We start from the raw sequence: 22,169 nt of genomic DNA, 5'->3' as shown, positions 1-22,169 counted from the left end.
TTGTATAAAAAAAAAACTAGTCTTTGTAAGAATATCTCTTTTTTCTTTTTTTCGTTCCACAGAAGCAAGTCAGTCATGCAGGTTTGGAACGAAAAGTGAGGGTGAATTTTTATTTTTAAGTCAACTATCACTTTAACATCCAGCCCAACTATACCACCCTGCTTTTTCACAGTCACACACTTCTCTTTTTTCACTCTCATGCCTTTCAACTCTTTCCTCACCAAATAAAAAACTCCTCTGGGTTCTCTGGATCTGTGGACCGGAGAGTATATTCGACACCTTTCAGAGAAAATTGAGATGCACTCTCAGCAGTAGATTTCTCTCCGAGGAAGTGCGTGTAGCTGACTCAACTATTATTCCATGGGAAGCTTAATAATGGACTTTTTATAAACATATGCAGTTAAGAGGAATGTGCTCACAGGAGTCTGCTGACCATAGGCTCCAGTTCAGTCAGAAAGTAGAGAGAGCAGGTGGTAGAAAGCTGAATCCAATTGACATTTTCCCTGATGAATGGACAGCATGATGAAAGCCCACCCAAAGCCTCACGTCACGTACCACCAAGACCAATACTCCTCAGTCATCCTTCATTGGATTGACGTGCTTTCGTTTTGGTCATGTGGCAGTGAAGAGGCAAAGAAGTCTCTGGAGAAGAATTGGACTGAGATGTGATTTGTTTGCCTTCTCAGTCAGGTAATGCTCAGCCTCTTTCCTTCATCTGAAAAACTCCTTTTCTCACTTTGTGCGCATTTATTCTGGCCAGGGTGGTAATAGACTAGGGAGTTGAGTTTCATTGACCGCACTGGAAAATAATGTGAGGAATGTTTGAATTCTTTCTGAAACACAGCAAATTTGGTTGGCTTTAGGCCAGGAGCACTACGTTCAGATAATTTGTTTTAAAGAGCATCATCTCTATTTCTGCATGGGCTTGATTTCAGGTGTATTCTCTGTGTGTGTGCTTGTTCAGGTGGATGTTTCATTATTTTTAGCTCCTGTGTTTGTTTATATCGATTCGTCCTCATTTTCCTCATCCTGTCATTTGAAGTTTTGACAGCACTGAAGGTGTCTGGGTCTTCTACTTTACGTCAGGTGAAGATACATCTCGTATATAATAAAATGCCATCCAAATGAAAACAGATTGTGAGGCCAACCACGCAGCACCTTGGGCCTCCATTACTGGGTTGGCTTGCTGAGCGCAGAAGACGGATGAGACTATTCATTTTCAGTGCCGAATAGCCTCACTGCGTAAGTGGAGCATGCAGCAAATGCATGCTGTTGAACACAGCCTCAACATCAGCCAGTTTTACTGAAATTTAGTGTTGTAATGAGTGTTAGAAGAAATGATGCCCTGAATATGAAGGTTTGTTGAATATGTTTTTGTTTTGTTTTTTGGCACTGGGGACTGTTATACCAGCTGTGTGTATGTTAAAACGTAGCCTATTGTGGAATAATTGGTTCCAAGCTACAATTTATGCAAAAATTTGAGCACTGCATCATTAAATGCCTCCTAAGAAGTAACAGTTGGAATAAAACAGCAGAACGTTTCCACCGAGCGGTATGGTACAGTACAGTACAGTACAGTACAGTACAGTACGACTGGGATGGTACACCCTGATCCGGCTTGCGTTTCCTCCGTCAACAGTTCATTAATTGATAGGCGTGATGTATGCCGGAAAGTAGCAATTGACTTCATTCTCTCACAAAGGAGAAGGGCAGCAATGTCTGTGTGTATATGTGAAAATACAAAAATGCACTGTCTGTTTTATTTTTGGTAAACAAGCCCAACACGCATGAGCGGCATCGTGGAATGAGTGAAAGAGACGCTTCATTCCCCTTAGCATGCACAAATGACGATTCTCTGTCTACCAATCAACGTTCTGCAGTGAGTCTGTAGCTCCACCCTTTAGGTACTGGTCTAATGTGCTAGGTACCCCAACGAAAGGCTCCCAAAAAAGAGGTACGGTACGGTTTGCTATTTTGGTACCATTTACAACTTCTGACAATGGAAACAGAAATAATTGCATACCGTACTGTACTGTACTGAACCATATCGCTTGGTGGAAACGAGCCATTACAGACTTCAGTCTTTCAGACATACATGATGTTGATATTTATACTGTCTTGATAGAAACTGATCTAAATGGTGTCACTAATTGTGAATTTCAGGATTCAACACACACACACAAAAAAAAAAAAAAAATTGATAATTTGCTGTATTAACATTTATGCTGTATTTATTTGAACAAAGATACAGTAAAACAACAATATTGAGAAAAAAAATTAATCAATCAATAATTTGAAATAACCGTTTTATTGTTTTTTATATATATATAATTTTCTGCAGTCATTACTCCAGTCTTCAGAAATCAGAAATCATTCTTATATGCTGATTTGTTGTTTCACGTTTATTTCACCATTTGTATAGTGCATGAAATAAATGTGACTCATCTCACACTTAAATGTTCATCTAGTTTGAATTTGCTCATTTTTCTAGGCTAAAAATTGCTTTAAGAAGCTTTGTGTTTAGTGAGCTAATAAAATATTTCAGCTCTGTTTCATGTCGAGGACCTGGGGCTGTTTCATAAAACAAGTTTACCAAATAAGCCAGGCTTATTTCAGTTAGTCTGACTTATTGTCACTTAGCTCAAGCTTAGTCACTGTGGCAGCTCATGCTGGGAAACTAACCTGATCCGGGGCAGGCTGACTGTCAGGCTACGCTGAGCTCCTCTAACACTGACCAATAGGAACGCAATTATATTACGCTGACTATCTCACATACAATTAATTGACTTTATTAGCAATGCAAAAATAAAAGTATACAGAAAATGCAACTTAGATAAATCAAATAAATAAAAATATAGGCTACATCAGACTTCCCAAGATTTAATGACATTGTTTTAAGATATATGAAAACATTTTAACATGGTTGCTACTCGTGCATTCAGTTGATCAGCAGTTTCTAGCCATGCAGCCTTTCTCTCTGATTTTATGACAGCTCTAACTTTAATGGTTATTAGTAGAACATTAAAACATTACAAAATGTACATTGTACTCAAAATTATTGCGCTCCATTTGTTTAGGGCGCGTGGGTGCAGCAGCGCTCGTTCACTTATGTAAGCCTCTGCAAAATGGATATACAGTATTTTCATGACTTTCTAACATTTACAGATGAAGAATATACCTGTGGCAGGAAAACACAACATCTCAAATGCATTAAACAACACAAACATATTCGCTGTTTGCCATGGTGGATCGATTTGATCCATGCTCGACATTAAGGCTGCTGCTTAAGGATAAGCGAGCACATCAAATTATCTTGACTCATTGAACCTGGATAGAATTAGTGAGATTGCATGAACTTAAATTGTCATTTATGGAACCGCTTTAGCCCCGATTGATTTGTTAGGTTATTTCAATTTTCAAGTCAGGTTTCGGACTTTAATCCCTGCTTTTCTTAGAGTCTTTTATGAAACAGCCCCCTGATCATCCTGTCGGGGTTTATTTTGTGATAGTCTCAGCCTCAGACAGTCAGCTGTCTGAATGTCTGATGCATATCACACTCAAAATTGGAGACACTTCAGGAGTTTTGAAGTCATCATTGGATTGGTTGAATTATACAGGATTTCCGGAAGATGTGTGTGTCGCGTTCTTTAATGTTCTGCCTGGAAACAATGATGCCGTGATGCCAAACCCCCTCATGGAAGAAGAACGCTCTCGTGTTTACAACTGTGACGACGAGCGCTTATCAGGACCAACTAAACACTGGATTTTCAAAAGTGTGTGAAATATTTAATGTTCATAGACATATGTCCAATATGTTTTACATACCGCTCTGTTATTGTGAGGATATTTCCACGACTCTAAACATTACGCAGCACAAAACAAAATGTGATTGGTTGCTTTGTTAGTCATATGGCCTCTTGGGTGGGCCTTGGCATTTCAAAGCGGCCATGATTCCCAGACCTTCTGCCGTCAGTCTGAAGGTCTGGCTACATGAGACTAATTCTGTGATAACCATAAATAAATAGAAAGTTCAGAATAAAAGCATTTATTTTAAATAGAAATCTTTTGTAGGGTTATAAATGTCTTGACTGTCGCTTTTGATTAATTCATTCTTGATAAATAAAATATTAATTTCTTTCAAAAAAATGGATAAAAAAATTGCACTAACTCCAGTAAACATTAAACTGTTAGACCAACACAAATACAGCATTAACCATCAGAAAATTCCCTGAACCAGAATGAAATTGTATGTTGGTCAAGAGGGAACTATAATCATCCAGTTTATAAAATTAGTTTGACTGCACAGCCTAGAATTCTTTGTTTAGTTTAGCATTTTTAGTGCATGGAAATCTTGCTGTTTAATTTCAAAATAATGTACATTGTCATTTTGGCTTCAAAGGTTCTCTAAAAAGTACATTTCATAATTTCAGTGAAAAAATGTTGATGTTCATTTCAGTTAATTTCACATTTTCGTGTGCCTTGCAGTCTCAGCTAAATTGCGCACACAGACTATTTTGTGGATGAGAAACTGTCTGATTAGATTTCCTGCATGTCTTGCTTAAAGATGTATTCCTCTAATTGGTGGTTTTGAATAAAGTTATGCAGTTTCTTTTCTCCAAAAATAAATATACTGTACATTTCAAAGGACCAGCCTCTACAATTGTTTTTTTTATTTATTTATTTTTTTATTAAATTAAGATTCTCTGAATTATAATAATTTAAGCCTGGTTTCTAGTTCCTGTGTTTTTGTGCCTCTTTTGAATTACATCTCATATGGATTGCAAATTAAAATGTCAGAGCTGTTGAGTGCACTGATGTTTTTTAACCTAATGATGTAAAGGTCTTTGAGTTCAGTGCTGTGAACTCCACACTAAAGCCAGATTTAAAATATTGAGAATCACTGAAAAATGGTTCAGTTTTCATTAAGAGTCCTCATTATCTAACCATCTGTGTTGTTTGCTCTTGGACTATCCTTTTGAAAGACACAAGAAGGAATATTTACTTGAATTTTGATTGCAGTAATTATTACAGCCATAAATGCTTTTGTCATTGTGGAATACATGATCACCACCCAGTCGACAGAGAGTTATTCTACTCACTTAACCGGGTTTGAAACGTAATTTACTCTCTTCGTCCCTTAGTGGCAATAAAATCTTAATTTTATGCATCATAATTTGACCTGCTGTGATTAACAGCCCTGATCGAAATGGGCCATCCATAAAGCTCAAGCCAGGGAACATCAGATGCGTGATTCGATCATCTCTTCTAAAAATGGTATCAGTGACTTCATAGAGACTGAGTTTTTGTTCATTTATAGTCAAATCAATCAAAGCTTCACCTTGAAGTGATCTCATTATGTCAATATGGCATATCAAGAATGCACTTTGTGGAATAATAATGGTGTTATAATATTGAAGGTAGAATGTCATAAGATATAAAAGGACATAAAATAATTTAGAACAATCTATATGTGTGTGTTTCTTTGTTAAAGGAAGAGTTCATCCAAAAATGAAAATTTGCTGAAAATCTGTGACCCTGGACTACAAGTGGCACAGGTACAGTGAGGAAAATAAGTATTTGAACACCCTGCTATTATGCAAGTTCTCCCACTTAGAAATCATGGAGGGGTATGAAATTGTCATCGTAGGTCCATGTCCACTGTGAGAGACATAATCTAAAAAAAAAAATCCAGAAATCACAATGTATGATTTTTTAATTATTTTTTTGTATGATACAGCTGCAAATAAGTATTTGAACACCTGAGAAAATCAATGTTAATATTTGGTACAGTAGCCTTTGTTTGCAATTACAGAGGTCAAACGTTTCCTGTAGTTTTTCACCAGGTTTGCACACACTGCAGGAGGGATTTTGGCCCACTCCTCCACACAGATCTTCTCTAGATCAGTCAGGTTTCTGGCTTTGAGCTCCCTCCAAAGATTCTCTATTGGGTTTAGGTCTGGAGACTGGCTAGGCCACGCCAGAACCTTGATATGCTTCTTACAGAGCCTCTCCTTGGTTATCCTGGCTGTGTGCTTCGGGTCATTGTCATGTTGGAAGACCCAGCCTCGACCCATCTTCAATGCTCTAACTGAGGGAAGGAGGTTGTTCCCCAAAATCTCGCAATACATGGCCCCGGTCATCCTCTCCTTAATACAGTGCAGTCGCCCTGTCCCATGTGCAGAAAAACACCCCCAAAGCATGATGCTACCACCCCCATGCTTCACAGTAGGGATGGTGTTCTTGGGATGGTACTCATCATTCTTCTTCCTCCAAACACGTTTAGTGGAATTATGACCAAAAAGTTCTATTTATACATGTGCTGGTTTAAGCAGGGGAACCTTCCGTGCCATGCATGATTTCAAACCATGACGTCTTAGTGTATTACCAACAGTAACCTTGGAAACGGTGGTCCCAGCTCTTTTCAGGTCATTGACCAGCTCCTCCCGTGTAGTTCTGGGCTGATTTCTCACCTTTCTTAGGATCATTGAGACCCCACGAGGTGAGATCTTGCATGGAGCCCCAGTCCGAGGGAGATTGACAGTCATGTTTAGCTTCTTCCATTTTCTAATGATTGCTCCAACAGTGGACCTTTTTTCACCAAGCTGCTTGGCAATTTCCCCGTAGCGCTTTCCAGCCTTGTGGAGGTGTACAATTTTGTCTCTAGTGTCTTTGGACAGCTCTGTGGTCTTGGCCATGTTAGTAGTTGGATTCTTACTGATTGTATGGGGTGGACAGGTGTCTTTATGCAGCTAACGACCTCAAACAGGTGCATCTAATTTAGGATAATAAATGGAGTGGAGGTGGACATTTTAAAGGCAGACTAACAGGTCTTTGAGGGTCAGAATTCTATCTGATAGACAGGTGTTCAAATACTTATTTGCAGCTGTATCATACAAATAAATAGTTAAAAAATCATACATTGTGATTTCTGGATTTTTTTTTTTTAGATTATGTCTCTCACAGTGGACATGCACCTACGATGACAATTTCAGACCCCTCCATGATTTCTAAGTGGGAGAACTTGCAAAATAGCAGGGTGTTCAAATACTTATTTTCCTCACTGTATATTTGTAGCAATAGCCAACAATAAATTGTATGGGTCAAAATTATTGATTTTTATTTTACGCCAAAACTCATTAGGCTATTAAGTAAAGATAATGTTCCATGAAGATATTTTGTAAATATCCTACTGTAAATATATCAAAACTTAATTTTTGATTAGTAATACCTTCGTATGATGTATAAATCTCAATTTAATAAAATTGATCCTTATGACTGGTTTTGTGGTCCATGGTCACATATACTCCACCAATAGATTCTCTGCAGTGAATGGGTGCCGTCAGAATGAGAGGTCAAACAGCTGATAAAAACTGTTTGAAAAAAAAATCACAATAATCCACATGACATGTGACACACACATGTCTTGTGAAGTCCTCTGTCCATTATATTGCTTTCTCCAATGAAAAAGTCATCTCATCTAAATGAGGTGAGAAATATACACAGATCAGGCACCATTTACAAGCAAAAACAGTTCTAAACAAATATGTCTATTGATTTTGATGTAAGAGAACAACAAGGGATGGACTTCTTCACTGGAAGAAGCGTTATTTTGGGTTATGGACTCTAATTCTGACGGCACCCATTCACTGCAGAGGATCCATTGGTGAGGATCCAAGTGATGTAAGGCTAAATTACTACAAATCAGTTTCGATGAAGAAATAAACTCATCTGTATCTTAAATGTCCTGAGTATCAGTAAATTTTCAGCAAATGTTTTTTTTTTTTTAATTAAATATACATTTATTGCATATATGTGCAGGATTTAATGTGTTTTGTGTACAGTTAAAGGCTATACTTGAAGGTCAAATCTGTGTGTGTGTGTGTGTGTGTGTGTGTGTGTGTGCGCAAATGCATTTGACCTATTCATTAGTTTGTGCATCTTTTTGTACTTGAGAGCCCTACAATTAAATACATCTAAATAAATAAATAAATAAATAACCTAATTTGAACCTGAACGGACCGGCCCACTGCTGTGATTATGCTATAGAGGAATTTTTAATTAGGATCTTATTAAAAGCTTGACAACAAACATGATTCAATTTGGAATCTGCATGTGGATGGTAATTATAGCTCACACTTCTCCATAAACTTGATTGAGTCAAGGACTTCTCTGAAGAGACCTTGAAATATCCTTTTGCTTGCAAGAGTTGCATGTGCAGGTACAAAACTTATCTGTCCAAGAAGCTGTGCAAATATGGAGGGTCATATTTAGTGTTGGGTAGTTGGTGGAGAAAATTTGTTTATGTATGTATATACAAGATTGTTTTAAAGCAGCTTCACATTAATAAAACAGGAAAATAATCGGAATGTTGTAAAATGCATAAATTATGAAAACCATCTGTAAAGAAGACAATAGTGTCATTATTCAGCTTAATTTAGCTCAATGTTGAATCAGTTAGCTCTGTCATTGTCGCAATGTGCATCAATAATGATATGATTCAGTTCAGTTCAGTTATAAGCAACTCTACCGAAAGCAATAGTGCATTTTTCAGCACAATTCAGTTAAAATTTGGTTCTCATCCAAAAGTGTTAGTGCAGTTAAATTGATATTACTGAATATTATTCGTCTTTTAACCCTTTATAAAATTAGTAAAGAATATCTTTGTAATAAGAATTTTATCCTTCTATTATCTTTTTTATAAACAAAATCAAAATGTTTATAAAATAAATAAATAAAAATGTAAGGCAAACGTCTCTACCTGTTCCTTCGCTGTTCTCTTTAAGAGTGTCAGTGAGATTGAAGACATGCATTTTGCACATCTGATGCGCTGTAACCCCTGCCTGGTGATTTATAGAAGTATGTGGCTAATGTTCATTTATAGGGCAACCCAAAGGTCGTGTTCATAAATCTGCCTCCTGATTAGCTACTCACAATTTTCAATTAACAATCTTTAATCACTTAGTCCAAATAATCCAAAGTGTGCTTCAATGAGAAAGTTATGTTTTCTACACTACTGATGTTGATCAGAAAGTAGCATTTTTACATTTACGTTTAGCAGATGGATTTATATTAATTGATGTTATTAAGGAACATCATAAGCAATTTGCCATAAGAGCAAACAGTATTTGTAGTACACAATGCCAAGTTTGGTTTTAAAATAAAATAGATAGATAAACAGGCTAGAACAGACATGCAGAAAAGAAGAGAACAATAAAAATTCATTTAGAAAATAACATTTCGTTTTTGATTTTAAAAAAGATACTCAAGACTGAAACAGTGGAAAAAATAGCAATATAAATACTTCAATTATGGCATAGAAAACAACAGCCAGGTTCTGCAAGTAAAAACCATTTTCATTTTTTCCATAGAGAAATTTATACCATCGTAATTTATACAATCTTTTATATACTCTGATTAAAAAATAAAGAAACAAATCCTGCACACTATTTATGCAAAAAATATCTATATCAAAATATTTATTAACAACGTTTCGGTCGCATGACCTTCATCAGGAATTTTTCAAACAATCACAAAGTGAACCACATTTAAAAAAAAAAATCATGACTAATATACTCTGATTAAGAAAGGATGCATTAAATTTACATATACAGGTGCATCTCAAAAAATTTGAATATCGTGAAAAAGTTTTTTTTGTAACGTATTTCAAAAACTGAAACTTTCATATATTCTAGATTCATTGCATGTAAAGTAAAACATTTCAAAAGTTTTTTGTTTTAATTTTGATGATTAGAGCTTACATCTCATGAAAGTCAAAAAATCCAGTATCTCAAAATATTAGAATATTTACATTTGAGTTTCATTAAAAGACCATCCCTACAGTATAAATTCCGGGTATCTCTTGTTCTTTAAAAATCACAATATTTGGGAAGACTGCTGACTTACCCTCCACAAAGAGGGTAAGTCACAGAAGGTCATTACTGAAAGGTGTGGCTGTTCACAGAGTGCTGTATCAAAGCATATTAAATGCAAAGTTGACTGGAAGGAAGAAATTGGGTTGGAAAAGAGGTACAAGCAACAGGGATGACCGCAAGCTTGAGAATACTGTCAAGCAAAGCCGATTCAAAAACTTTGAAGAGTTTCACGAGGAGTGGACTGAAGTTGGAGTCAGTGCATCAAGAGTCAGCACGCTCAGACGTTTTCAGGAAAAGGGCTACCAAGCCACTTCTGAAACAGAAACAATGTCAGAAGCATCTTACCTGGGCTAAGGAGAAAAAGAACTGGACCGTTGGTCAGTGGTCCAAAGTCCTCTTTTCAGATAAAAGTAAATTTTGCATTTCATTTGGAAACCAAGGTCTGGAGGAAAACTGGAGAGGCACAGAATGCAAGCTGCTTGAAGTTTCCGAAGTCAGTGATGATTTGGGGTGCCGTGATGTCTGCTGGTGTTGGTATATTATGCAATTTATGCTTTCATCTGCTGACGAGCTTTATGGAGATGCTGATTTCCTTTTCCAGCAGGACTTTAACACCTGCCCACAGTGCCAAAACTACTTCCAAGTGGTTTGCTGACCATGATGTTACTGTGCTTGATTGGCCAGCTAACATGCTTGACCTGAACCCCATAGAGAATCTATGGGATATTTTCAAGAGAAAGATGAGAAACAGTCGAATAGTGCCTCAGCAGTGCCACAGGCTGATCGCTTCCATGCCACACCTCACTGATGCTGTCATTTGTGCTAAAGGAGCCCCGACCAAGTATTGAGTGCATAAATGAACATACTTTAAAGAACTTTAACTTTTCTGTTTTGCAAATCCTTTTTTTTTTTGATTGATCTTAAGAAACATTCTAATATTTTGAGATACTGGATTTTTGACTTTCTTCAGCTGTAAGCTCTAATCATCAAAATAAAAAAACGTTTGAAATGTTTTACTTTACATGTAATGAATCTAGAATATATTAAAAGTTTCACTTTTTGAAATTTTACAAAAAAAAGAACTTTTTCACAATATTTAAATTTTTTTAGATGCACCTGTAGAATGTTATAAAAGATTTCGGTTTCTATTTGAGCTTATTCAGCATATTAAAATAATTTCTGAAGGCCCATCTGACACTGAAGACTGGAGTAATGATGCTGAAAAAATCAGCAGGAATAAAATCACAGGAATAAAATATATGCAAATAGAGATCAAGTATTTTAAAAACACTTCCAGGAGCTGCTGAAAAAGTGTCACTACTGCGATGAATGAATGATTGATTGATTTGCACAAATATAAGTTATCAATGCAGCAGTTATAATGTAGCTTATCTTCTATTGTGTATTTATCATTACTTTGCTGTTATCTCAGATTCCCTCTAATGGAGATAAAGTGTTTCATCACCCACAAAACCAAAATACTATGCTTTAGTACAATTACCAGATGATTTATTAAACTGCTGTTGTCCACTTTGGGTGTAGATAACAATCATTAATCCAATTAGTGATGAGCCACTAGAGCCTGGAGGACTCTGGAGAACAGGTTTCGTCATTAAAATGATTAAGCCCACATATAAGTGTCTCTTACACACATTTATCAGTGATGATTAAGGAAGTAGATAAGATGGATCTTGTTTCTGAGTGTGTTTTAGGTGGTTGGTTAGATGTTGAAAAATAGAGATGCTCGTTAAAGCTCGTTATGGATAGTTATTGCTGTTCTCTGCCGTTACAATGTAGAGTACATGATAAGTGCCACTCGAGCTATTTCTGTTTCTCCTGAGCAAGGAACCAAACACAGATTAAATCACTGTGTGTTTTCCTGCTGTAAGTGCATACTTTGAGGCACAAAAGCATGCTGAATACAGTCTTTTTGCTAGTGAACATCTTTCTAAACTTTACAGCAAAGGTAAGGTCAAAGACCGCAAACAGACACAGAATAAACTCCTAAAGGAATAGCTCACCAATAAATGAAAATTTATTAGCTTATCTACAGTACATCCAAGATATACTGTAGGTTAATTTAATCTGAACAGATTTGAATAAATTTCCGATTAATGCTTTGCAGTAAATGGGTGCCGTCAGAATGAGAGTCCAAACAGCTGATAAAAACATCACAATAATCCACAAGTAATCCACATGACTCCAATCCATCAATTAACGTCTTTAGAAGTGAAAAGCTTCGTGTTTGTAAGAAACAAATCCATCAAGATGTTGTAAACTTCAAGCTCAAGTCCTCTGTCCATAATATTGCTTTCTCCTGTATAAAATTGTCTCATCTGAATCAGGAGAGAAATATGCACAGATCAAACATACAAGTGAAAACAGTCCAAAATAGTTCTAAACAAATATGTGGGTGGCTTTTGTTGTGAGAAGACAACAAGGGATGGACTTTTTCAATGGAGAAACCATTATTATGGATTAAACTCTAAAAATGGCTGGGTTAAAAACAACCCAAAAACAACCCCAGCGCTGAGTTGTTTTAACCCAACAAGTTGGGGTATATGTTTGACCCAGCATGCTGGGTTGCTTTTTTATGGCTTAAAATTACTACATTGCTAGGTTAAAATGAACCCAAATCGAGCTAGGCATTAAACCTACACATCTTGTTCATTTTAAAATCACTTTTACACACAAAGAATGACTATCAAAAGGTAAATATTTATTAAAAACAACAAGAGAAATGCAGAAAAGTATGGCATTAACAGCTGAGTTTATAAATGAAGCATTGAACATTTGTTGAATATAACTTTTAAGATCAAATTAGACTTTTTTGGTAAATATTATATATTGTATAAAACTATATAAAAACACTATTATACAATAATTGCACAATTAGTTAATAGTTAAGTTCTTTACAAACTATTCTGGCATGACAGTACACAAATAAACCACAACATTAACTCTGATATTATAAAATTTAACAGAAGCATATGTGTGAAAGAATGTGAGCATGTGCATGAATGACAGTGTAAACTCCATTTCTACTAAACAACACAGAACAAGTATTTAACATTTTGTTTTTACAAATTATATACTTACAGTTTGTTTCAATAGTCCATGAATACTGATCATGCATCACTGCCAATTTTCATGATCCCTTTAACGTAATTAATGTAGTCATGAAGAAGCCCCATCAGCACAGCAAAGGCATGTGACATCTTTTACATTATCCAGGGTAGCGTCCTCCATTAAAACCACTGTTGCATCAGTTTTGAGTAAAGGTCATTCTCCTCTTTGACCAGCATTCATCCCAGTCACCGCCTGTTCTTCATCAGTGGTCTAAAAAGAAAACATTTAATTAAAATCTATCCATTTTTAGATAGAGGTGTATCCACATCAGTAAGGATAGGTAAATAGTCTGTTTTATCATTTCAACCACTTTGTGTGGTTGTTTAATGTCTGTCTACCACAGCGCTCTAGAATGCTATAATGGCAGCACTAGTGTGAGGGCATGTAATATTGTTTAAATAAATATATTGCTTTCAGGAAGCTACTTCTTTACTGAAACATTAAAACAGAAATGACATCCACACACCTCACAAATTTCCATGTACGTGGAGGGCTGCTCTTTAAAGGGTTAGTTCACCAAAAAATGAAAATGGTCATAATTTATTCTCCCCCCATGTTGTTCCAAACCCATACAAACTGCTTATTTTTGGAACACAAATAAATATATTTAATATTCTCTTAATTTTTGTCCTCCACTGCAAGTCTGGGAGACCAATATTTTCTTCTGAACAGACATGTTCGCTATGATATAATTTAAGATTTATTCATATATAAATATTGGCATGGATTACTTCTACAATAACTCTGTATTTTTGAAGCTGGAAAATACTGATTATCTAGACTCTCAATGGATTAACAAAAAATTATGAGAGAAAATTAAAAATATCTTCATTTGTGTTCTAAAGACAAGTCTTACAGGATTGGAATGACATGAGGGCAAGTAAATGATTTTTTGTTTGAACTATTTTTATTAAGAAAGGAATACCAAGAATGATGACTCTCCAAATCAGACAACTCCAAAGTTGGTATGAGTTCTGCAATGAAAAACACAGACATTAATGGTTTACATGAATGGTTAATATGAACACGTAATCATACTGTTGTTGCATCAAAACGTGAAGTAAACAGGCAGGAGACAACAGAAACATGTATTTTCTAAAAATAACTTACATCAGTCTCAAAAGAATGATGCTCTCCTATGTCTCTGGCTTTCAACATCTACAAAAATAAACATTCTTTTACTCTTAGAAAAAAAAATTATAATAATAATATGATGGAATTATGAAGTTTACTTGCCTTAACCGTATTTCCCTCTCTTCTGAAGAAGCTGAGAATAGAGCTGGGAATCGATTCCAAAAAGAATGGGAATCTAGAGTCGTGATTGAGGATCTTATTTCCATCTAAAATACTATTTTTTATTTCTATCAGCCAATGATAATTCTAAAAGAAAATGTCTCGAGCATAGATCAGTGACCGAGAGCGCATCTGATTGACAGATAAACCACAAGCTCTATCAGTGTTATTGTTAATGTTCTGGTTAATATGTTTCAATGTACAATTTGTTAATTTTATCCAAAGCATACAGTCAAAGTAAACTTCATCATTCAGCTGAACTGTGCACATTTATTTTAGACACTTCATGTCTTGTTCAATTCATGAGATAAATGCATGTCCTTGCTGAGCAGTGAGCTATGACTAATTTCAGGGGCAAAAGCAGATAAAATTACAATTTAAAAATCGATCATATAGCTATAGAAATTTATTGTAATTTTTTACAAATAAAGCTTCACATTATGAGAAGGATACGACCTTTATATCCTGCAGTCATGGCGAGATTAGGTTCCTTCGATCTAAAAAAAACCAAGAATCGAAAACAACAGAGGAATCGATTCTCGGAATCGATTCCCATCGATTCCAGAACCAGGAATCGGAATCGGACTCGATTCCAAAAATTTCGGAATCTTACAGCCCTAGCTGAGAAAATTGCCTCCTCACACAAGCAGGCTGCTGTGTCCTTAACTTCCGGCGCGGGCATTTAAGGAGCGTTCATGCCATATCGTAATAATAACCGTAATTGGCCTTTATCACACTTCCGCGTTCGAAAAGCGGAAGATTCAAATAGTAGCGTAAAAGAACTTCCGCTGCAGCTTTTATCAATGGCTGTGCCCATAGCATGGGATTGTTGTGGATTATTTATGTAGAATTCAGCACATATACGTCTTCTAAAGACACCAATCTCAGTTTACAACAATTAATTGAGTATTATGAAACGATGGAATATGTTGTCACGATATCCCGATGCGTATTTCGTGACTTAAACAGGAGCGCGTGAGGCATACTGTATGAGTATAGGCAATTCTTCACAGTCTGATCACCTTATTTCATTACAGAACAGCGAGAAAACTATACAAACAATATCACATTAATAAGCATTAGAATTAGCCAAAGCTTAAAACATTATGACTAAAGACTGTATAGAAGGATTAAATTAAAGGTTTAGAGCAAACTTGTATTAAACAATGTATTAAACATTTTTTTCACACGCTGACTTTGATGCAATCCTCTATAATCGCATCAAATTTAAGTTGTTCAAATAAAGAAACATTTCCAGCCCATAGACGATAATTAAAAATAAGTTTGATCATCTCATTCGAGTTATTCTCCATGATTGCGTGCAACGATTGAATATCATTATACTGTGAACAAGAACGGGAGGTTAATCACAATAAATATGTGGCATCCTGATGTTGTGAAGTAGTTCCGCTCCCTACCACAGGAGGTGCTGTTGTCCTGCGGGATTACGTGGGTGCTGTAACAAGAGACACCTAAGAAGCGTCAGAGAACGCTATGGTGCATGTATGCTCTGTTCTGACAACCATGTTAATAAACCACCAGTGCAGTTATCTTGTATGATTCAGTTCAAGCATTACTGAAGATATTACATATTGGCGACGAGGATACTGGAAGGATGAGAGAAGTGTCAATCTAAAAGGCGGAGGATACTGACTGTGTTCAGTGAGCTGATGGTGAGAGAGTGAGAGGCTAACGTTAGCATTGGATCGGAGGATTCACGAAAAAAAACGCAAAGATGGCAACGATGATAGGCACTCTGTCGGCTTTTGACGTGAAGGAGCAGACATGGGAAGAGTATTGTGAGATACTAGAGCAGTTTTTTGAAGCTAACGGAATTGATGACGGAGAGAAGCAAAGAGCTATCCTCATCAGCGTGGTGGGACCAGCCACATACAAGCTCATAAGGAACTTGGTGAGTCCAGATAAGCCCAGTTCGAAAACATATGGTCAGTTGAAAACTTTAATGAAAGAGCACTTCAACCCAAAACCGAGCGAAATAGTACAGCGATACAAATTCGACTCGCGCGCCTGCCAGCCGACGGAGACCGTCAGTGCATACGTAGCAGAATTGAGACAATTAGCGCATGATTGCAACTATGGTACTACATTGGAACAGATGTTGAGAGACAGATTAGTCTGCGGTATTAATGATGACAGGATCCAAAGACGCTTGCTGTCCGAAACAGATTTGACTTTTGAGAAAGCGTTCAAAATTGCAGTGGCTGCGGAAGCTGCTAGTAAAAATGTTCAAGACCTCCATAAAGCACCGTTAGCGTGTAACAGCATGAAGACAGAGGGTGCACGTTAAAAGGAGGGTGAATGGAAAAAGACAGGAAGAGAATGCTACAGATGTCATGGGAAGCAGCATAGCGCAGCTGAGTGTAAATTTAAGGAGGCAAAGTGTCACTATTGCGGGAAAATAGGGCATATAGCTAAGGCTTGCCGTAATAAAAAGAAAGAAAGTGCATACCCCAGTGAAAAGAAAGCATACAGAGCAGAGAAAACATACAGAGCAGAGCGGTGTTCACGTCCACATCGATCACATAATGTAGAATGGGAAAAGCAGGATGGTGATAGATCTGAAGAGGATGCTTTCACATTAAACTGCATGGAAACGGAGACCTCAATTCAGAGGATAAAACCGTTTGAAGTGACGATGGAAGTGAATAAGAAGACAGTGAATTTTGAAATTGACACAGGATGTAGTGTAAGCATAATGAATGAGAGGAAATTCAATGAGATGTGGAACGAGAAGCAACGTCCGCAAGTAAAACAAACTAAACTTTCACTTAAGTCATACACCGGGGAGAAAATCAAAGTAGTGGGGGTAGCAAAAGTGGAAGTCAACTATGAGCAGCAAGTAAAGACATTGCCCCTGGTGGTGGTGGAAGGCACTGGGCCTAGTTTGTTGGGAAGAGGATGGTTGGAAGCCCTGAAGCTAAGGTGGGAGGAAATAAAAAATGTGAGAACAGAGGCACAGAGTCTACCAGAAGTACTCATGAGAAATGAAGATGTGTTCAAGCAGGAGTTAGGGATGTTGAAAGGCATGACAGCAACCATTCGGGTGTCAGCTGACGCACAGCCTAAATTTTATAGGCCTTGATCAGTTCCTTATGCCTTGAGAGCTAAAGTAGAAGAGGAGTTAGAGCGTCTGTTGAAAGAGGACATTATAGCTCCCGTCAAGTACACCGAATGGGCCGCGCCTATCGTTCCTGTTTTAAAACCAAATGGGTCGGTCAGAATATGTGGAGATTATAAACTAACGCTTAACCATGCCTCCTCACTCGAGCAATACCCCATTCCCCGTGTTGAAGACCTGTTCAATACACTGTCAGGAGGGAAACAGTTCTCCAAGCTCGATTTAAGTCACGCTTACCAACAGATTGTGATGGATGAGGTTTCAAAGAAATACCTCACAATAAACACGCACCGAGGCCTATTCACCAACAATAGGTTACCTTTTGGAGTTTCTTCAGCTCCTGCCATCTTCCAACGAACGATGGAAAATCTGTTACAAGGCCTTCCAAGAGTAGCTGTGTACCTAGATGACATTATTCTGACGGGAAGAGACGAAGCTGAACATCTGAGAACCCTAGAGGAGGTACTCAGACGCCTGAAGGATGCTGGCCTGCGTCTCCACAGGAGCAAATGTGCGTTTCTGCAAAAAGAGGTGGAATACCTCGGGCATGTGGTCAATGCTGAAGGCTTACACCCTGTGCAGAGCAAAGTGAGAGCCATAGAGGAAGCTCCATCGCCAACCATCGTGACAGAGTTAAAGGCCTCCTTAGGTCTCTTGAATTACTATAATAAGTTTCTACCTAGCTTAGCTACACGCTTAGCGCCACTACACAAACTGTTGAGGAAAGATGTTCAGTGGACGTGGAATCCTGAGCAGGAAGAAGCTTTTCAGAACTCAAAACAGTTGCTGAAGTCAGCTAAGGTCCTGGGTCATTATTCAGCGGACAAGGACTTAGTGCTCGCCTGCGATGCTTCGCCTTATGGATTAGGTGCGGTATTGTCACATGTCATGGAAGATGGTAGTGAAAAGCCGTTGGGGTTCATGTCACGCACGCTAACACCAGCCGAGAAGCGGTACTCACAGCTCGATAAGGAGGGTTAGCTATCATTTTCGGAATCAAGAGGTTTCACAAATACATCTATGGTCGAACGTTCACCATTAGCACTGACCACAAACCACTGATATCACTTTTCACGAGAAAAAGCCAGTGCCACAGATGGGGTCACCAAGAGTGCAGAGGTGGGCAACACTACTCAGAGCTTATGAGTACAAGATCATCTACAAACCTGGGCAAGAACATGCAAATGCAGACGCATTGAGCAGGTTGCCACTGCCACAAACAGAGGAAGAGGATGGTTGGAAGCCCTGAAGCTAAGGTGGGAGGAAATAAAAATGTGAGAACAGAGGCACAGAGTCTACCAGAAGTACTCATGAGAAATGAAGATGTGTTCAAGCAGGAGTTAGGGATGTTGAAAGGCATGACAGCAACCATTCGGGTGTCAGCTGACGCACAGCCTAAATTTTATAGGCCTTGATCAGTTCCTTATGCCTTGAGAGCTAAAGTAGAAGAGGAGTTAGAGCGTCTGTTGAAAGAGGACATTATAGCTCCCGTCAAGTACACCGAATGGGCCGCGCCTATCGTTCCTGTTTTAAAACCAAATGGGTCGGTCAGAATATGTGGAGATTATAAACTAACGCTTAACCATGCCTCCTCACTCGAGCAATACCCCATTCCCCGTGTTGAAGACCTGTTCAATACACTGTCAGGAGGGAAACAGTTCTCCAAGCTCGATTTAAGTCACGCTTACCAACAGATTGTGATGGATGAGGCTTCAAAGAAATACCACACAATAAACACGCACCGAGGCCTGTTCACCTACAATAGGTTACCTTTTGGAGTTTCTTCAGCTCCTGCCATCTTCCAGCGAACGATGGAAAATCTGTTCCAAGGCCTTCCAAGAGTAGCTGTGTACCTAGATGACATTATTCTGACGGGAAGAGACGAAGCTGAACATCTGAGAACCCCAGAGGAGGTACTCAGATGTCTGAAGGACGCTGGCCTGCGTCTCCACAGGAGCAAATGTGTGTTTCTGCAAAAAGAGGTGGAATACCTCGGGCATGTGGTCAATGCTGAAGGCTTACACCCAGTGCAGAGCAAAGTGAGAGCCATAGAGGAAGCTCCATCGCCAACCATCGTGACAGAGTTAAAGGCCTCCTTAGGTCTCTTGAATTACTATAATAAGTTTCTACCTAGCTTAGCTACACGCTTAGCGCCACTACACAAACTGTTGAGGAAAGATGTTCAGTGGACGTGGAATCCTGAGCAGGAAGAAGCTTTTCAGAACTCAAAACAGTTGCTGAAGTCAGCTAAGGTCCTGGGTCATTATTCAGCGGACAAGGACTTAGTGCTCGCCTGCGATGCTTCGCCTTATGGATTAGGTGCGGTATTGTCACATGTCATGGAAGACGGTAGTGAAAAGCCGTTGGGGTTCATGTCACGCACGCTAACACCAGCCGAGAAGCGGTACTCACAGCTCGATAAGGAGGGGTTAGCTATCATTTTCGGAATCAAGAGGTTTCACAAATACATCTATGGTCGAACGTTCACCATTAGCACTGACCACAAACCACTGATATCACTTTTTCACGAGAAAAAGCCAGTGCCACAGATGGGGTCACCAAGAGTGCAGAGGTGGGCAACACTACTCAGAGCTTATGAGTACAAGATCATCTACAAACCTGGGCAAGAACATGCAAATGCAGACGCATTGAGCAGGTTGCCACTGCCACAAACAGAGGAAGAGGATGTGGAAGAGCAGGTTCTCATGTTGGATGTCCTGGAGGATCCACCAATCACAACAAAGCAGCTGAGACAGTGGATAGCTAAGGACGAAACACTCTCCCAAGTGCTAGTCTGCTGTTTGAAGGGTTGGCCACGGGAGGTGGATGCAAAGTACAAGCCCTACAGTCAGAGAAAATTGGAGTTGAGTGTGAAGGATGGGTGCGTGCTCTGGGGAGCTAGAGTGGTCGTTCCAGAGAGAGGTAGGAAAGCCATTTTAAAACAGTTGCACCACACACATCCAGGAATATCTAGAATGAAGGGCTTAGCTCGTTCATACATCTGGTGGCCAGGAATGGACTCCGAAATTGAAAAGGAAGTGCAGTCCTGCACTACATGTCAGGAAAACAGGAATTCTCCAGCCGGAGCCCCGCTACATCCATGGGAGTGGCCAGAGACACCTTGGAGCAGACTGCATGTGGATTACGCTGGCCCTTTTCTAGGAAAAATGTTCCTTGTCATTGTAGATGCACACTCCAAATGGATGGATGTGTACCCAGCAAGTACAGCCACGAGTCAAGTTACCATTGAAAAGCTCAGACAGTGTTTTAGCATACATGGTTTGCCCCAGACCCTAGTATCGGACAATGGAACTTGTTTCACAAGCCAGGAGTTTCAAGCATTCCTAAAACTGAATGGTATACAGCACATAACATACCACAGCCATATCACCCTGCAGCCCAAGACCGGTTGCCCATGGAAGCAAAGCAGGGCTGAGCCTGGTCAGTACCTGGATGGGAGACCTCCTGGGAAAACTAGGTAGCTGTTGGTAGAGGTGTTAGTGAGGCCAGCAGGGGGTGCTCACCCTGCAGTCTGTGTGGGTCCTAACGCCCCAGTATAGTGACAGGGACACTATACTGTAAAAAAGCACCGTCTTTCGGATGAGACGTTAAACCGAGGTCCTGACTCTCTGTGGTCATTAAAAATCCCATGACACTCATCGTAAAGAGTAGGGGTGTAACCCCGGTGTCCTGGCCAAATTCCCGCCACTGGCCCTTGTCAATCATGGCCTCCTAATAATCCCCATCCACTTGATTGGCTCTATCTCTCTCTCCTCTCCACCTGTAGCTGGTGTGCGGTGAGCGCACTGGCGCCGTTGTCCTGTGGCTGCCGTCGCATCATCCAAGTGGATGCTGCACACTGGTAGTGGTTGAGGAGAGACCCCCCCCCCACATGATTGTAAAGCGCTTTGGGTGTATAGCAATACACAATAAAGCGCTATATAAATGCTTCATTCATTCATTCATTCAACATCCGCACCATTCCATCCGGCGTCGAATGGTCTAGCGGAAAGAGCTGTACAGTCGTTTAAGCAGGGAATAAAGAAAATAAAGGGAGACACCATCGAGACCAGGTTAGCTAGATTTCTGTTCAATTACAGAATCACACCACAGACCACGACTGGATTGTCACCCGCTGAAATGCTTATGTCCAGGAGGTTGCGCTCAACATTGGATCTTCTGCTGCCTGATGTGAAGTCAAAGATACGTCAGAAACAACTCAAGCAAAAGGGTCAACATGACACTCACTGTAAGTGGAGGAGTTTTTCTCCTGGGAATGAGGTGTACACCCGAAACTACAGTCATGGACCTCGTTGGATACCAGCGGTCGTTGTCGATAACACCGGACCTGTATCCTACACAGTTCAGACAGGAGATGGCCGAGTCATTAGGCGTCATGTCGATCAAATGAGAAAACGGCATACCATTGTGGGCAGTGAGATGCGCATGTCAGAGTGGATGGAGGAGTCTACCAGTTTTCCAGTCTCAGAGACAGCAGTGGAGGCCCTGCCTGCAGACTCAAATGTCCCCACTTCAATCAGAGAGGAAGTGAGTGCTTCAGAGACAGTCCAAGCACACCCTTCAGTTGGTGAAAAGAAACAAAGAGGAGTAGTTCCACTACCTGTACTGCGCAGGTCCGAACGCACAAAACAGACTTCTACTTACCTGAAAGACTTTGTGACATAGTAGTGAGATCCCTCAAGTCAGAGCAAGAATGAGCTCTGGGACTCACTGGA

At 39.2% G+C, this 22,169-nt stretch overlaps 1 protein-coding gene, 1 long non-coding RNA gene and 1 pseudogene across 2 annotated transcripts; 2 read left to right on the top strand and 1 right to left on the bottom strand.

The window, feature by feature from the left end:
• Positions 1–12,058: 12,058 nt before the first annotated feature.
• LOC131533537 (uncharacterized) lies at positions 12,059–14,549 on the bottom strand. Its single transcript, XR_009269146.1, has 4 exons — positions 14,112–14,549; positions 13,927–13,975; positions 12,972–13,211; positions 12,059–12,208 (listed from the first exon to the last, which is right to left on the bottom strand). It is a non-coding gene; the product is annotated as an uncharacterized LOC131533537 (long non-coding RNA).
• A 536-nt stretch (positions 14,550–15,085) lies between these two features.
• LOC131533312 (uncharacterized) lies at positions 15,086–16,602 on the top strand. Its single transcript, XM_058765574.1, has one exon. The coding sequence runs from the start codon at positions 16,030–16,032 to the stop codon at positions 16,600–16,602; it is 573 nt and encodes a 190-aa protein (XP_058621557.1). The 5' UTR covers positions 15,086–16,029.
• A 300-nt stretch (positions 16,603–16,902) lies between these two features.
• LOC131532847 (uncharacterized) lies at positions 16,903–21,313 on the top strand (annotated as a pseudogene).
• The last annotated feature ends 856 nt before the right edge of the window (positions 21,314–22,169 follow it).

The sequence above is a fragment of the Onychostoma macrolepis genome, chromosome 24 (assembly GCF_012432095.1).
Source record: "Onychostoma macrolepis isolate SWU-2019 chromosome 24, ASM1243209v1, whole genome shotgun sequence".
Classification (NCBI taxonomy): domain Eukaryota; kingdom Metazoa; phylum Chordata; class Actinopteri; order Cypriniformes; family Cyprinidae; genus Onychostoma; species Onychostoma macrolepis.
Note: the sequence above shows the minus strand (reverse complement) of the source record. Positions and strands in the feature narration are given on the sequence as shown.

Excerpts from the sequence above, each read along its gene's own strand:
- LOC131533312 (XM_058765574.1), top strand. The coding sequence starts at position 16,030 with ATGGCAACGATGATAGGCACTCTGTCGGCTTTTGACGTGAAGGAGCAG.